Source organism: Nothoprocta perdicaria, unplaced genomic scaffold (assembly GCF_003342845.1).
Source record: "Nothoprocta perdicaria isolate Ctin4 unplaced genomic scaffold, notPer1 scaffold_7, whole genome shotgun sequence".
Lineage (NCBI taxonomy): Eukaryota > Metazoa > Chordata > Aves > Tinamiformes > Tinamidae > Nothoprocta > Nothoprocta perdicaria.
The window spans coordinates 2,065,301-2,082,365 of NW_020455976.1; the positions used below are offsets into that span (position 1 = coordinate 2,065,301).

The 17,065-nt window shown below is 58.2% G+C and overlaps 2 protein-coding genes across 3 annotated transcripts in view; one reads left to right on the forward strand and one right to left on the reverse strand.

Annotated features, from left to right (window-relative positions):
- WBP1L (WW domain binding protein 1 like) overlaps positions 1-11,257 on the forward strand; it is a 55,695-nt gene extending 44,438 nt beyond the window's left edge. For both annotated transcript variants that reach the window (XM_026050713.1, XM_026050714.1), the window contains exons 3-4: positions 7,855-8,016; positions 8,995-11,257. In XM_026050713.1, coding sequence (XP_025906498.1) covers positions 7,855-8,016; positions 8,995-9,695 — 863 coding nt within the window. In that variant the 3' untranslated portion in view covers positions 9,696-11,257. The remainder of the gene's footprint in view (positions 1-7,854; positions 8,017-8,994) is intronic.
- Positions 11,258-13,591: 2,334 nt separating this feature from the next.
- Positions 13,592-17,059, reverse strand: LOC112957074 (steroid 17-alpha-hydroxylase/17,20 lyase). Its single transcript, XM_026050636.1, has 8 exons — positions 16,992-17,059; positions 16,257-16,395; positions 15,269-15,498; positions 15,014-15,100; positions 14,708-14,917; positions 14,283-14,452; positions 14,097-14,200; positions 13,592-13,919 (listed from the first exon to the last, which is right to left on the reverse strand). The coding sequence occupies exons 2-8, from the start codon at positions 16,291-16,293 to the stop codon at positions 13,651-13,653; spliced, it is 1,107 nt and encodes a 368-aa protein (XP_025906421.1). The 5' UTR covers positions 16,294-16,395; positions 16,992-17,059; the 3' UTR covers positions 13,592-13,650.
- Positions 17,060-17,065: the final 6 nt, after the last annotated feature.

Sequence of the window (17,065 nt, forward strand, 5' to 3'; positions counted from 1 at the left end):
GTCTTTGTATGGTACAGATTTTTATATTTGACGATGCCTAGGTGCATCATAAAACTTCTTGGAAGGGAGGAAAAAACAAAGTGGAGTTTATCGCAGGGAAAGAGAATATTTCAGGCTCCTTTCTAGGGCAAGGACACAAGTCACTTGGAGGTGGTGGAATAGACACATTGATGGCAGCCAGTGATGAAGGGGGCCTTGGGGAGGACGGGTAACTCCGAGATTCCTGTTCCTTCAGCACTGCAGAAAGCACCATGTRCCACTCGGAGCCGGGCAAACAAGCTGTGTTCTCTTAGGCTTTCTGCAGATTCGGGCAAATTCCCATCACTGCCTCACAATCTGTTAAAATTTTCAGAGCTTTCTTTGCCACAGTGAGCATCACAAACTGGGATTCCTGGCCTTTTTTGGAAGGGAACGGGGAAATCTTTTTAAATGAAAGGTCATCTTCTGCAGCCCCACGGGACCATTGCTGCAGAATTCCTGTCTCGTCCCAGGAATTGTTGGCTCTCTCTGGCATGTGCACATGGTGAAGCCCACTTAGCACCTTCAAGGTGAGGAGCAGGGATAGTTGATGCAAACAGGCTTCATAAAGGCAGTGGAGTGTTGATGTGGCCAGCAACAGCCTTACATGCTTGGCAATAGATTAGCCCTTCAAAAGTTAATAATAACTTTGGGTTAATGAGCAGTGATGTTAGCAACACTTTTTAAATACGGCTTCATGCTTGTCCTGCATTTTGCTTTTAACCAGTGTTAAAATGTACATTTATTAAAGCAGCTTTGGAGACATCGCAGCTGCTCCTGACCTTTTCAGGCCACCCATATTATTGTGTGCTTGAAAACGAGGCTTCTCGCAAGTCCTGCTGACTTAAATCCTTTATTTATYTACCACTGCAGCTTAGTTGGGAGGAGCAGCCTTGGAAATGCAAAGGAAAACTGCTCCGTCTTCCCTAGACGTACCTTCTGAAACGCAATCCCGTCTGTGCAAGGATTTCCCATAAAAAGGGTCTCCAAATTTCCAGGCAGCAGRTAAAAGGTGTGCAGGAATCATCAAGCAGCCCCTGAAGGAGGGCAGAGTAGGATGCCAMATCCAGGTATTATTTGCCAAGGGGTGGAGCGAAGGAATGGAGAATGTGATATGCCAAGCAGGTGAACAGCCTGTGTTTAAAATGAGATAACAGCTTGGCTCRGATTCCCCACCCATCTCTTACTTAAAAAAAGGAAAAAAAAAATAGCACTGTGTTGTCAAATAATAAGGCTATATGCAAGTTTAATAATATAGCTGTATAAAGGTCTAATTAGTTCTTAGCTCAAGCTGGAGCTGGGTGTGGTAGTTCATGGGAAAGCATGAAAAAATCCACTAGGAATAAAGCTGTCTTATTTTCTTGCAAAAGGATTTTAAAAAGCAGAAGTGAAGGGGAGGAGGATTTATTGATGATTTTCCTTGCAGGAGTTTGGGGCAGGTTGAGCTGGTTGCACTTTTTGGACTTGCAAATTCTTTGGGCTCCCTGGAGAGCTCATGGTCCTCAGGGAGTCTCCAGAGAACATCAGCAGCCACCGGATTCACCTTCCTAACAGGTCCCGTCCTGGTCCGTTAGGATGTGCTGGTGATTTGCGGGAGCTTTCTAATGTTGGATTTTGTCCAGGCCTGACAGGTGTTTTATAGCTTAAATGCTCCAAAATATCACTTTTCAAAACAGAGCAGAGGTAATCGAGGAACGCAGCTATTTTGCAGGTTAACAACTGGCGCTCGGGAGGTTCTGGCTTTTGCCAAGTTTGAACCTAAAACGCGAGCTGAGAATCAAGTCCCCATCTCCTGTCACCCATCCCCGCCTCCCGTGCCCGCTGAGGATGAGTGGGAAATTAGCCAAATCGTGAGGCTTTTCAAGCAGCAAGCAGGGAGGCAAGACGTGTTGTGCGTGGTGGGGCRGCAGGAGCAGCGTGCCGTGCTCGGAGAATCACAGGGAATCTCGGGGAATCGCGGGGACGGCGACGGCTGCGGTGGCACCTGGACCACCCCAGCGGGACGGGCAGAGGTGGCACCACAAACAACGTGCACTCGGTGACAAGCAGCTGCCCAGGCAGACCCGCTTGGAGCTGCCTCCGTTTYGCTGCGCCCCGCTAACTTCACTTGCTTTTCCCCCCTTCTTTACTCCGTAGCAATGATGTCGAGCCCCTCTGAAAGCTAAAAAAAGATCTCAAGTGTTTCGAGAYTTAGGAGGAGGGTTGTATAGGAAAGAAATGTTCTGTTTGCAGGCAGCACAGATGATGTTTYTGCTGATTTTGTGCATTTTGCTAATCTTCCACACGCTTCCCCTTGGAATCTCTAGACGGCTCTTTTCCCCACAGAGCTCGCTGCCAGGAAATCTTGGCAGGGATGCAGTTAGTTGCTAAAACTCTCCAGCAACTGCTGCAACACGTACGTGTTCCAGGTCAGCTTTATAATGGGAATTCATTTCCAAGACTTTGCTGTAGCATCCAAAGCTTCCAGTCAACACATTAATTCTGTCTTTTCTTTCTCGCCCGCTGTTATCTTATCCCTCAGTTCAACCAYGTCCTTTTTCCAGGGGGTGTTTGCCCTGTTCCTTGTCTCTCTTGCAGCCTCCTACCTGGTTGCATTTGCTTGCTCTTCTTCCAAGTGCCTCAGCTTCCACCTTTGGTTACTCTGTTAACCCTCAGCTGGTGCCTCAGAGAGATGCTGCCACTGCAAAGTCTAGCTGAAGAGGTATGGCAGGTGAAACAAATGTGCAGAAAATCATAAATAGGGCCAGAGGAGAAGTTATTTCCTTATTTTCCTTTGCTTTTTGTAGCCTAATCTAGATGTGGCTTGGTAAAATTCACCAATGCACAGAGGAAGGAGAAGGCGAAAGCTCTTAGCCCCTAGTCTTAGTGTGTAGGTCTTGACTCTTACCAGGCTGGCCGCCTTCCACCTCATGTGTTTTAAATATCAAGAAGARGCAAGAGAGCTTGTTTGTGCCACCGCATCCCCTTCTTTCCGTGCCTCCCACCCAGCTCCTCGCGTAATATCGAGGTCTAGCCACGCAGGCTGTTCTCCAGGTTGTGTTCCCAAATGTCCTGGAGGTGGCCTCGGGCTGAATGACCCCTCCAGTCTGTGCTTGGCCAACATGCAATGTGCATTTTACCCACAGAGGTACCTTGAGGGGGCAGGTGTCTCCTGCTTGGAGCTGACTGGGTCACTCAGTGCTCCTGTGGAGCACAAGCAGTTACTGTTAGAGCTGCTGTCCCCAGGAGAGGCCTTAAAAACAGCATCTGCTCATCTGTTGCCTCAAGCTGACTCTTGCTGCAAGATAAGCAAAGAACATTTCAGAAATGAATCTCTTTTTCCAGGATTTGGTGCCGTTTTTGCCGAAGGACCCTCTATAAAACCCGGAGCATCCAAACCTGTGCTCCCAATTACAGCTCCCTCCTGGTTTCCATGGCCCTGGGAAAGACAGCTTTTCCTGACCGTCGCTCACTGCGATGCCACCATTTGGGAGATGGCTTTTTTAGTCAATGAAATTGTCCCACTTCTCCTCCTGTTCAGAACCGTGTCTTGTGAAGCCAGAGCTATTACCCAGCTGCTTGGGAGGCAGACACCACAGCACTTTGCAGTGTATCTTGGCTGGCTTCGAGGGGGCTTCCTGCCAGTAGAGCAATGGCATTTGCCCAAGTTTACCGTGAACTTGAGGGCAGATTTCTCTGTTCCTACCCTTGGAACGCTGCAAAAAACATGTTTTCCATTTGCACAGGATAAAAGGAGCTTCCCTCCACGGGGCTGCTGATGGCAACGTCCCAGGCAGCAAACATCCACTTTGTCCTTCTCATCATCAGGTAGAGAGTTGTCCCCACTGCTCTTTCCATGGGGATGTGGCCCTTATTGGGGTCCGCTCTGGGTTTTTTGTTGATTCTGAAGTCCGTGCAAAGCTGTGGCCAGTGCCCGAGGTTTTGAAGCTTAAGTTTGATGAATTCTTCCACGGCTGGCAGAAATATCCGCAGGGAGCTGCTCCTTCCCAGGGAGCTGCAAACTCCGCAGCCTTCCCGTGGGCAGCCGCTCCATGTGTGTGGCAGGAGGTGGCTCTCACAGAGGACAATTTTCCTCCCAGTTTGGAGCTCGCGTGGAGGTTCCTGCTTCCCCCGGAGTTGGCCTGATGCTGGGCTGCAGGTTGATGGGACTTTACTTGTGGGAAGCTTCGGATATTCCGCAAGGGAAGCCTCTTGGCAAAACTTAGCTCTTTGGCTGTGTCTGATCCCATAAACACTCTCGGGTTGCATCATTATCAGCCCATTGGCATCGCCAGTGGATTTGACATAAAATGCAGCAGCATTTGCAGGACCCAGCCTGTTTTGGCCCGGGACATGTTTCAACTTGAGACTCTTCCATGGCCCAGGGGAGAGCCTGGAGCTGCCCGCAGTGCCCGCGGCGCGTTTAGCTCCAGGAATGGGTGCGCTGCCTCCCGCGGCGCTGCCCGCGGGGCTGCATTCCCAGGGGTTGCGCTCGCCTGTCGTGCTGCCCTTCAGGTGCCGCCGGTTCTGGTGCGCGGGCTCAGCCCCGGGCGGGCGGTGGGAGATGCCCGGGGGGCTCCTCTCCATTCCAGCATCATCCAGGACAGGCTCTGGGAGCCCCCTGCTTCCAGCCTCCCGCTTCCCCAGGCCAGGGCAGTAGCTCAGCAAAGTGCAGCAGCAGTGTCCCTGTGGGAAGGCACTGCCTGCTCAGCAGCACTTGGGGAACAGCAGGGCAAATGGAAACTCAATTTTCCTGGGCTTTTAGAGCTCCCTTTGTGCCAAACTTCTGTTGCCTTTGAGCATCCCCCCGGCTTGCAGAGCTCGTGGCTGCCTTTGCCGTGAGGCAGGTGTTGGCTGGCGCCCTTGGCGTGTTTGGCCTCCTCTTCCTCACCAGCGGCCCTGTTGTTTCTGGATGGGTCTGAAATTCCCGCCTCCCCTCCTGCCAAAGAGCCACTCCGTCCGCGGGAGCCGCTCTAGGCTGGGCCGCTCTGCTTCCCGCTTCCCGCCAGCTCCACGAGCACCCGGCTCGGCCCCGGCCGCCGCCTCTTGCCCCGCGCTTGCCAGTTTAGGTTGCCCTTGGCCTGGCCTCTGGTGCCTTGTTCCAGATAACAGGCTGTGCTTTGCGCTCCGGGCTCGTCGCTGCTCTGTTCCGCAGCCAAAGCGGCCGGGACCGGCTCCAGGGGCTGGTACGTGGCCCTTGGCACCCGGTGTCGCGGTCAGCCCCTTCCATCCACCCGCTGCGTCCCCTCGCGGGGGTCCCGTCCTGCAGCTTCCCGGGAGAGCCTGACGCCTGCGGTGCATGCGTGTCATTGCGTGACAGGGAGGGGGMAAATCCCTTGGGGAGGGSGMAAATCCCTTGGGGAGGGAAGCGAGGCCGAAGGCTCTGGTGGCCCTGCACTGTCCCGTCTCCCGTGTGATCCAGCAGCTCCGGGGGTGCCTGCTGAGTCGGAGCCAGGCAATTCCTAGAAGCCCAAGCGACACTTAAGGAGAGCAAGTGGCAACGTGGCACTAGTGGGTTCTCCTGCTGGCACTTCCCATGGAAAGCCCCAGGTGTTGCCCGCTCGCATCGCCCTGTGCRTGAGGACGGCTGTTCCTGGCACCGGGGCCACCGTGCCGGCCAGCAAATTAGGGCCTGTTTGCCTCAAATGCCACCTGTGGCTTTAGCAGGGTCCAGCACTAATTTATTACCCCAAAGCCCCGCGTGTTGTTCCTGCCTGTTGTTTACAGAGGCGCCGCACGTTTTCCCGGGAGCGGCTGCGCTTGCCGTGACCCCTGCGCCGAGCTCGTGCGTCTGCATCGCTTCGGGATCGCTCTGCAGCGAGTACGGATTTGTAAAGGAACRCTTCCCAGCTCTTCTGCAGGCAGGCTTGGGTGGGAGCAGTTGTTCCCTGCAGAAGAATTCGGCTGCTGCAGCTGCCAGTGCTGAACGGTGGCAGATCTCCAGGATGTCTTAACTAACTCGGTGCTGCTCGCTGCCCTTCCGTCCAGGCCTTTGGGAAGGGACATGATAAAATGTGTTAAAAAGCATCTGTTTTCCTAGCTGTAGTTAAAAAAAACAAACCCTGGAATAGCTGGATGTGATTTTCCATTGTTTTTTAGTTCACAGATTGTTCTTTGGCAAGAAGTACCGGGATGAAGTGCAGGCCGGCTCGGGTGCTGCGCGCTGAGAAGGTCCTTCTCGTCTCTGCAGCTTGCAAGAGCTGAGGAGGCTTCTCATAGCGAGGAAGATATTGGTGGGAATTCTCAGTGGTGGCCCATGATAGGACAAGGGACAATGGAGACAAATAGAAACCCAGGCAATTCCATCTGCATGTGAGGAGGAACTTCTTTCCTGTGAGGGTGACAGAGCCCTGGAACGGGCTGCCCAGGGAGGCTGTGGAGTCTCCTGCTCTGGAGATCTTCCAAACCTGCCTGGATGCCGCCCTCTGCCATGTTCTCCAGGTRTCCCYGCTGGAGCAGGGKGTTRGACTAGGTGATCTCAAGAGGTCTCTTCCAATCTCAACCAGTCCGTGATCCTGTGAGTCTCCCAGGTGTGGGATGGTGACCACAACCGTGCGGCTTTGGCGGGAAGAGCCAATGAGACTGATCCCAGTGCCTTCTAATTAGTCCCTTCTTGCAAGAGGGTGTTTGGAGGGAGGGAGAGAGGTGGTTTAGTAGCTTCTTGGCTCAGGTGGGAGGTGGAGAGAACACCACGAGCGCTTCCCCTTCCCTGGAACCAAGATGACTCGCTTCCCTCTGCCCTGAAAACTGCAGTCCGAAACCCGCCTGGACGCCACCCTGTGCCACATGCTGTAGGTGTCCCTGCTGGAGCAGGAAGGTTGGACTAGATGATCTCTAGAGGTCCCTTCCAACCTTGAATATTCTGTGATTCTGTGATTCTGTTTCATATCACAGTGCAGAACGGCCGTGYTGTGAATGGGCTTCAGCGCTGGGATGGACATGGGGGGTTTGTTTTGTGCCTTTGGAGTGGAAGAAGCCTGGCTGAAAACAAGCTGTGTTGTGGCCTCTGCTGAGGAGTAGTTGCTAGGCCACAGGTGTTTGTTAAGGGGGGCTGTCACAGCATTTCTATCTGCAAATCCTCAGTTTTAGAAAGGTTGATATTTTAAATGCATCTGAGTGCCATAGAGATAGGGGCTGTAATTGCATGAGATAAAATCCCAGTGTGGAGTGAAGGCTGTGGCTCTTCCAAATGCATCTCTGCAGGGTTTCATTGAGGATGTGTGGGTGTGAGGGGAGACCAGGGGAGAAGGAACGTGCTCTGACACGGTGGGGAAAGACAAGGAAGGGCCTGGTTTGAATTCCCTTCCTGGGAGCCGCTGGGACAGGGTGCTGGGACCACAAACCCAGCACAGGTGGGGTTTGAAAACGGAACATTCTGGAGGGACGGGCAGAGTAGTTTAATTTTGGATAATTTAAGACATTGTGTTAAAAAATGTTTTTAAAATATTTTGAGACGTTTATGTAAAAGGAGTCTGGTTTTGCTAAGTGGAACTCTGAAAGAATTGGACTAGAAATGAGAGGGCAGCACAGAGCAAAGCAGAGCGTGGGGCTGGGGCCTCCTCCTCTTTCTCCTCTTGTCCTTGACCGGAGTTCGGGCTGCCTTTTGTGTCCCGATTGCTGTTTCCAACCCCACATGGCTCTGGGAGTCAGATTGAACGCCCTCGGGTCCTGCTTGGGGGGCTACAAAATGCTGTAACCGAGCGATGGGATGGGATGGGAGAGCTGGAGTGTGTGTAAACGCCCTGTTTCCGCGTGGCTCCCGTGTCCCGCGCGGGTTTCCGCAGCGCGGCGCGCGGMTCCATCCCTGGGGATGCGCTGGGGCCGTCACTAACGCGCCTCTTGCCGGCGTCTCCGCAGGGTTCTGGCTGGTGTGGGCCATCATCATCATCCTGAGCTGCTGCTGCGTGTGCCACCACCGGCGCACCAAGCACCGCCTGCAGGCCCAGCAGCGGCAGCACGAGATCAACCTCATCGCCTACCGCGAGGCCCACAACTACTCGGCCCTGCCCTTCTATTTCCGTACGTAGCCCGCGGGCCGCTCCGCTCCCCTGGGCAGCCGGAGTCGCTGGGGGGGAGTGGGAAGCGGTGYGTGGGCCTCGCGGGGCAGCTCAGCGCCTCCGCCTCGTGGGGTAAATCCGAGTTGCTGGAAGCAATTGCGCTTTCTGGAGCCGGGATTGAGCCCCTGCCGGCTACAGCTGCTTGTGGCATCCCTGCAGTCACACAGCCCCGGGTGTGCAGTGGGACCTGGGTGCTCCCTGGGGCTGCCTTTAAAACACCCTGTCCGGACTGGCCCTTTCTTCCTCAGCCCCACAGCCACRCAGTAACACAAGGAAAACTGCAGTGCTGTCTTCAGATATTTCTGTCGTTTGTTTATTGAGCCCATTTTGTCTACACGTGGAGTATTTTACTGCCCCTTAAGAAATAAATAAAATCTTTCTTGAACTGAGGGGCTCTAGCCACAATAACCCCAATTCTCCTGCCGCTGCTGCCAGTTTATTCTGACCACCCCAGAACAGTTAGATCCTAAAACCACTACCAAAGAACCATGATGTTAAGTTTCTTGTAGCCGCTTGTGTCTTTCTGCGCTCACAGAGAGGTGGGAGGTGAAACCTTTGCCCTGGGGAGCAGGAGCTCAGCTGAGTGGCCGGCAYGGGCAGGTTGTGTCAGGAGCTCCTGGTGTCTCTGGGCAGCCTGTCCCTCCCTTGGGGTGTTTGTGGGGCTGTGATGGGGCTCAGCGGGTGGGGGGGATGCCTGGGTAGCCCTAAGATTAGCCCAGGAGCCAGAGCTGGTTGCCATTCCCGGCTGGCTCCRTTCCCTCCTGCACTGAGTTTTGCTTCCTTAAACCAAGAATCACCTTGTTCAATGGGAGCACCGCTCAGCGGGAGGGTGCTGTGGGTGGCAAACAATTTATTTGGCCTCCACACGAATGCCGGGATTTCCTGCAATAAGCCGCCTGTGGAATAACCTCTCCTCCCGGCCTCCCGTCTTATTTCCTAGGCTTTTTGCCAAACTACTTGCTACCTCCGTACGAGGAAGTGGTGAACCGCCCGCCGACGCCTCCGCCACCGTACAGTGCCTTACACCAGCAGTGCGTCGCGGGCGCCGCGCCGGAGCCGCCGCCGCCGCCGAGCAGCCCGGCCGGCCCCGGCCCCGGCGCCGCCGCCGGCTGCCCCGGCCCGGGAGAGCCGCAGCCCTCGGCCGCGCCGGGCGAGCGAGCGGCGGCCAAAATGCCGAGCGCCGAGCCCGGCGGCACMAGCGCCGGCGCCGCGCTGGAGGAGAGGGCCGCTCCCGGCAAGGAGGCGGAGAGCAAGGAGGGACTGCGGAAAGGGGACAGCTCCGAGGGCCTGGAGCGGGGCGGCGCCGTTCCCGACGGCAAGGACAAGACGCCGGGCCGGCAGCGCCGCTTCACGGGCGACTCGGGCATCGAGGTGTGCGTCTGCAACCGGGGCCACCACGACGACGAGCTCAAGGAGCTGGACGGGCTCATCGATGACGCTCTCGATGGGCCCCTGGACTTCTGCGACAGCTGCAGCGGCCGCCCGCACGGCGACGAGGAGGAAGGGCTCTTCAGCGCCTCGGAGGAGCAGCCCGGCGAGCACAGCCACCACCACCTACCCCGGCAGCCCGTGTGCGTACTCTTGAACACAATAAACGAGCAGGACTCTCCGCACTCTCGTACCAATAACTCCCCCAGCTAAGGCGGCAGAGCGCAAGAGAGAAGCTGGGGAAAAGCAGGCAAATAAATAAAGGGGAAATGAGAGGATTGAAACTTCGAGAGGAGGAAAAGGTGACGCAACTTTTTTGGGTTTTTTTTTTTTTTTGGCTTTCTTTCTTTCCTCCCCCTCCAATAGAAGTCGGGGACTAAGTAGCCCCCGAAGGCCCCGCTTGTGGGGGACGGGCTGCTCTGGGGTTCGGGTCGGTGACTCGCGTCCCTGCGGCCGCGCGAGCCGGGGACCGACGCTGCTCCGTGAGACCCGCTGACCAGCGCGGCTTCCCCGAGGGTGATCCTGGTGACGGTTAGTATCAGCTTGTCGGGTTTAGTTTTCCCACACACTGCTTTGTCTCGCAACCAGTAGAGCTCAGCAAAATCTCACYCTGGGAGGACGCGAGAATCACCGTAAGGCTTCGAGCTCCAGGTGTCTTCCCAGAAGCAAGCGGCTTCCGACAGTGCCGGCAGGCAGTAGCCCAAGAGTTCTGGTTTGATTTAGTGCTCTTGAGGCATTGTGGATTCCTTTCTCCTTTGACTTTTGTTGTTGTTTGTTGTTGATGATGATAATTTTTTTCCCAAAGCTGATGAATGACTGAACACATCAGCCCCGTAACCTCTGGTGCTTCAGTGTTTAAGACAACAGGTAGGAAGCTTCCCACTTGGAGCTGGTAACTGAAGGACCAGTTTCTTCCAGAAGGAGCGTTAGTCCATTACAAGCTGTTTGGAAAGAGAAGGTTTGCAGAAGTTTGCCTTTACGTGCAGTTTTTCCAGACAAATGTATTCCTCCAATGCCTCCAAGAGCACAGTTAGAGGTAGATTCCAGGCAGCTGGGCTGCCTTCCAAGTACTGTGGTCTCCGAACGACCTTCTCCCGGTGTGCTGTGAAAGGGCTCGCCTTTATTTCGCTCCCTGATTTTTGCACCCCGAGAGCAGCACACTCGAGTTACGAAGACGAAACAAGAACAGGGCTCTCTTTGGCCAGCGTGCCTTCAAGCTTCAGCGATGCGTGTTGAACAAATGGAGACGAGAGCTCCGTCCGTTGCGAAGGGATGACTTTCCATGTCGATGTGGAAGACCTGTGCAGTATTTTTTTTTTTTTTCTCTCTTTTGATCCAAATGTTTGGTGCAGTTTAATGTTGACCACTTAGAGGAAATGAATGTCTGTTTTCTCTTTTTTTTCTTTTTTTTTTTTTTTCTTTTTAATGGTGGCAACTGGCTACTGTATAATGTCTGTGAGCGTGTGTGTGTGACTGCAATCCATGCATGCGAGTCCTACTGGTAATACGAAAACCTGCTGTACGACTGCAAGAAAATTTACTGTAGCTTTGCTTTAATAAATGGTAGAGATTTTGTTAGTAATAACCCAAAGGGGGAAAAAGAAAAAGGAAAAAAGAAAAAAAAGGAAGAGCCGAAACTCACATTCCCGGGAGTGCTCGCGCGGAAGGGAGCATGATGCAGACGATGTAGCTTGGGCTCGGGTTTTCTCCCCTCTCCCTTTTATAATTATGGTCATCCAGATCATTACTGTCACAGGGGGAAAAAAAAAAAAAAAGAAAACTGAACTCAGACATACTCAGATTTGATTTGATTGAAAACCAAAATCAGTTTTAAATAAGTTGGAAACCAAAATACAACGCCTTTTCTGATAACTCGCCTGCGTGTGCGTGTGTCATTTTTGTGAGCTCCAAGCACGTTTCACAGGATCACAGAGYCGTTGAGGTTGGAAGGGACCTCTCGGGATCAGCTAGTCCAACCCCCTGCTCCAGCAGGGACACCYAGAGCACCRRGTGGCATCCAGGTGGGTTTGGAAGATCTCCAGAGCAGCAGACTCCACAGCTTCCCTGGGCMRCACATTCCAGGGCTCTGTCACCCTCACAGGAAAGAAGTTCTTCCTCAAAGAACTTCTCGAGGAAGAACCTCCAAGAACCGTTTTCCTCTGGTCCGTGCGCCTCGGGGTGCCCAAACACGCAGGGTTCCCTCTGCCGTGGGGAGACCGCGTCCCCGGGGGATCCGCGGGGGTGACGGGAGCACCCGSTCTCCACCACCCGCCCAAGGGACAGGCCCTGTCTCCCCCCAGCGCAGCCCCGTTCAAAGCCGTGGGAGGGGGGCTGGTCACTTGCTGCTGTGGTTTTATTTTTAAAAAAATGGTTTTCATGTTTTCCACACGGAGAATTGTCAGCTGCTGCATTCACCRATCACTTCTGAGAAGGGAACTAAGGGGCTGCAGCGCAGGATGTGGTGTATGTTCCAACTCCACAAGGATTTTCCAGGTTTTTAGGACCGTGGAGAGGCAAGTGGAGCACAAAGGCCGTCCGGGGTGTTGGCTGCGCTGCTCGTGCTCGCGGCGGGAGGCTGCGGGGCCGAGCGGAGCCCCACGGGCTGCCGGCACCGTGGCCATCCCGCCGGGCCGGAGCAGCGGGACTGGGCTGGGGCTGCTGCCCCGCGCGGCCTTCCGAGCGGCCCCGCTCTGCATGCGGGAAAGCAGGAGCAGGCGGAAGGTTCCTCTGGCTTGTCCTGTGCCCTGCACGCGGTGTGTCCAGTAAAATGTGCTCAGTTTGTTGTGATTATTTTCCCCCTTTTGTTTCCTGTGCACAGGAAAAGCCTGGCTGGGCAAGGGAGCTGCCGCTCGGGGCCGAGGGCTCCGGGCCGGGGACGTTTGCGGACCAGGATTGTTTGTGGACCGGGATTCGCCTCTCCGCTGGTTCTCGCCCACGGAGCAGCCGCGTCCCGAGGTCTGCGCTTGCTCCGCTCGCCTGGGCACAGGAACCCACAGGGGTTTCCAGCGAGGCCCTGACCCCCTGAACCGTCGGTTCAGCCGAGCTTCGGCCCCATCTAAAGCGTCCCGAATGGGCCTGCTCGGGAGCAGTGCGAGCTGTGAAGCAGCCGCAGCCCAGCAGAAAGTTGGGGCCAGCAGACTTTTCTTGGTTTTTTTTTTTTGTTGTTGTTGGCTTTCCTGCCTGCTCGTAAGAGATAACGCGGAGCGGGGAGCTCGGAAGGGGAGGCTGTGCCGGCCCGGAGAGGTTTCCCGCAGCGCCGGGGCTGCGGCGCGGGGAGGAGCTGGACTCTCCCAGCTCCAGCTGCTTTTCCTCGGGGGCTCGGGGCCGCAGCAGTGTCGCTGAGTAGTTAAAGATTAAGGAGTTGATCGCAGCGTGCCCTCGACGGCAGTGCTTTTCGTGGTGGAGCAGCCGCGGCCTCGTACGTTGCCGCAAGGACACAGGGTGCACCTGGCCCCGGGCTGGGGGTTTGGGGCYGCCGGGGGCTTCTCGCTGTCCCCAAGCTGTCCCTTTGGCTGCTCTCTGCCTCTGGGGGCCCGCGCTGCCCGCTGGGATCAGAGCTGGGCCGGGCTCCAGCAGCACGACCGGAGCRGGGAGCAGAGCCTGTGTCCCACCTGGGCTGCGTCCCGTGCGTGCCGGCACGTGCGCGTGCTTACGAGTATGTACACGTGTATACATGTATGTGCATGTGTAAGTGTGCCCTGGTGTGCACGTGTGTGCCTGTGTGTGTGAGCAGGCGGAGAACGGGAGAGGAATGGAGATCAGGAGATCACTCAGGGACTGACATGGCCAATTTCTAGGCCTTTTCCTCYTCCTTGCTCCCCTGCCYGGAGCAGGCAGCGAGCAGGTCCCAGCTGGGCGCGCAGGCAGCRAGGGGCCCGCGCAGCCCCGGCTCTCCAAGCGCCCGGGTGTCTCACTGGGCAGCTCCTGCTCGGCTCTGTCCTCCTCTCCACCTGCCGGGGCTGCTGCCGTTCCCTGCGGAGGGGCCCGCTGGGCACCGGCCTCTCTGCACAGCCCTGTGCCCGCAGCAGCCTCCGGAGCTGCCCCATGGCTCAGCCGCCCTCCCAGCTCCCCCTGCCCGAAAAACCACCAGAGCCACCGCTTGGAAGAGGCTTTATGGGGACTCGCGAGCGCCCTCGCTCCGTGCGCCCGGCTGCAGCGCCCGTGGGCGTCACGAGGCCGCCCGCCAGGCCTCGCGCAGCCTGGCCCGCACGCGGAACCTCTGCACCTGCAGCACCACGCCGAACCTGCCCTCCAGCGAGGGCAGGGGCTGGCCCTGCGGACACTCCAGCGTGAAGCGCTGCAGCACCCACGCCAGGAAGAGGAAGAGCTCCATCTTGGCCAGCACCTCGCCCAGGCACACGCGGACGCCGGCGCCGAAGGGCAGGTAGCTGGGCGAGGGCGAGCGGATGTGCTGGCCCTGCGCGTCCAGGAAGCGGCCTGCGGCGGGGGAGGCACCGCTGCCCTTAGCGGGATCTGCTCCCTGCATCCAAGCTCACGGCACCGCTCCGAGAACAGCCCCTCCGGAGCAGCGGCGGCTCCGGTTCCCCAGCCAGGAGGGGTCCCGCCTCCCCGCACCGGCGCTTGCCCCTCCTGCTCCTTCCCCTCACAACGCACCGGGGTTGAACTCCTCGGGTTTGTCCCACTCCTTCTCGTCGTGGTGCACGGACCAGAGGTTGATGATGACCCTGGCGCCCTTGGGGATGGAGTATTCCCCAATGCTGCGGAGCAACGACGGGGTGAGAGGGTCGGTCCCGGCCCTGGCGCCTGCCCGCGTCCCGGCCGTGCCCCGCGCCGCCTCACCTGGTGTCCACGAGGGACACGTGCGGGATGAGCAGGGGGGACACGGGCCGGATGCGCAGCACCTCGCTGATGGTGGCCTCCAGGTAGGGCAGCAGCGGGCGGTCGCTGAGGTGGGGGTGACGGGCCAAGCCGATGTGCTGGTCCATCTCCTCCTGGATCTTCCTCTGCACCTGGGGAGGGGACGAGGGAAGGGCTTGATCCTGCAGAAGGGGTTCCCATTCCCACRTGCATGGGGTGCACCACCACGGTGTCCCCCACCATGGGGACACCACCATGGCAGTGATGTCTGCCTGGAACCGCCAGTGCAGCCCAGGTGGCAATCAGGGCAGAAAGGGCCACTCGCAGCTGATCCTGCTTGGTGCCCAAGCCTGGCATCCGCCCGCCCCAAAACGCTCACGGTGCCCCAGGCCGCCCGTGGGCCCCACCTCGGGGTAGTGGAGCAAGTAGAGCACGGCCCACTTGAGCACGGTGGTGGTGGTCTCCACGCCGGCGCCGAAGATGTCCCCCACCGTCATGAGCAGGTGGTCRTCGGTGAGCGAGAGCCCCGGCGCCGGGGGGCTGCCGTGCTCAGCGCTCAGCCTCACTTGCAGGAGGGCGTCCATGAGGTCCCGCACSGTGTCCCCGCAGAAGGCCTCCTGCCAGGGGCCACCTGTGAGCTGTGCTGGGCAGGGCACGTGCCCCTGCCCCATGGCCAGCACTCCCAGTGCCACCCCTCCCAGTGCCACCAGCACCTTGTGTTCTGTGAACTTCTGCTGGAGCAGCTGGTCCCTGACCTTGAGGCACCTCTTCAGCAAGGCCAGGTCCTTGTTGGGGAAGATCTGGGGGAGCAAAAACACGGTCACACAAAGGCCTCCAGGTGTCCACGGGCATGGGCAGCTGCTTGCACCCACCATAATATCAGCTCTTGTGGGACACCTCTGCAGGGACCCCTCTGATGCCAAGGCCTCTGGTAGCCCCATCCGTGAGACACATCCCAGCCCGCTCACCTGGAGCCAGGGGAAGATGTCCACCAAGCTCTCCTTGGCCACGGTGTCCACGATGCCCTGGCTGTACTCCAGCATGGCCTCGAACTCGGGGTCCCCGCGCTGGTACGAGGAGTTGAAGCACAGCGAGCAGACCACGTTGGTGACAGCCCGCGTGAGCTCCGGCGCCACATCCAGCGCCGCGTCCTGCGCAGCGCTGAGCGTCTCGCACAGGGATGCGGCCTCACGGCAGACTGGGCGGCAGGCGAGGGGGAGATGTGGGAACTGTGAGGCCCAAAGCATCCCTGAGGAGCAAGAGGGGGCAGCTTGGGGTTCCCGGGGTAGTTTGGGGTTCCCGGGGCAGCTCAGGGCTGGGGCTGACCCAGGCAATGGGGCTCGTGTCCCTCTGGCTGCCCTGACGAGCCCGAGCAGGGGCTGAGCCCAGGGGGGATGCAAAGGGGACAAAGGGACAAGGGCTGGGGAGAGCTGTCCCCAGGCTGGGAATGAGCAGAGAGGACAYGGGACAGGCAAGGGCTTTATGCGAGGCACAACACTCCCTCCTGGCTGCCGCCCGGAGCCCRGGAATTGGCGTTTCCCAGCTGTTAGGGAACAGCTCCGCAAAAGGCAGCAGGGACACGCACGGGGACCCCCACGGGCACGGGCTCAGCGAGAGGCCAAAGCTCTGGCAGCCCAGACAGGAACGCGAGCGGCAACGCGCCAGGAAAGCCCCGGGAGGGGAGAGAGCAGCAGAACTGCGGGCAGGCAAACGGGGGGTGCCAGGGCTTGGGGCCGGCATGCACGGAGGGGGGAMCGAGCTGTGCCCTGAACCCTCCTCCCCAGCCCGAATCAGCCTCCCCTCGGCTCCCTGGGCACCGGGGCGGAGGCAGAGCTGCAGCTCCGGCYGCACGCGGGACGGGATGCAAGGAGGAGCCCCGCAAGCCCCCGTGCAGGCCAGGGTGCCCCCGGGACCCAGGGCACGCACGGGGCCGCGGGGGAGAGCGGGGGCACTCACTGATCTGCTCGAGGGCGAGCGAGCCCTCCCCGAACATGGAGAGCGCCGCGTGCACCAGCTTGCGCTGCAGCTTCCAGAGGGGCCCGTAGCTGGCGAAGGCGATGTCCTTGCCGCCCCGCGACAGCAGGTCCGTGGTCACCTGCAAACACACGGGCAGGGGCGCTACGGCGCGCAGCGGGATCCTGGATCCTTGGTGGCTATCCTGGGAGGCTTTGCCCAGTGCTCCAGGGAGCACGTTGGGTCAGTGCTGGGCAGAGATGGGCTCTGTGGCTCCGGGTGACCAGCCATGGCATTTGGGAGCTATGGGAGTCTGTTCGCAGCGTCCTGGTGGTACAAAGACCCACGGAGAGCTCACAGCGTCACAGGAAGGTYGAGGTTGGCAGGGGCCTCTTGGGATCATCTAGTCCAACCCCCCTGSTCCAGCAGGGACACCCAGAGCACAGGGTGCAATCCAGGTGGGTTTGGAAGATCCCCAGAGAAGCAGACTCCACAGCCTCCCTGGCAAAAGACCAGAGCGGGCACCCCACATGCCCCACTCGCAAAGAGGCACCAAGACCAGAGGCTCCACCTCGGCATGGAGCACGCGTGGGGCTGGGTCCCCCTGGCGCCCCTTCCTCGACCGCCCTGCTCCGGGGAGGGACAGGGAAGGGAGAGCGGCCGCTGCCGGCAGCCACGTCCTTCCCCCGGACCCTGCCGGGGCCGAGGGCCGGTCCCTGCCTCGCGTGCCCAACTCACGGTGCGGGGCCGCCCGGCGAAGGCCTTGCCCTTCTTGAGCAGCACCTCCTTGGCGTGGCGGTAGCTGTTGACCA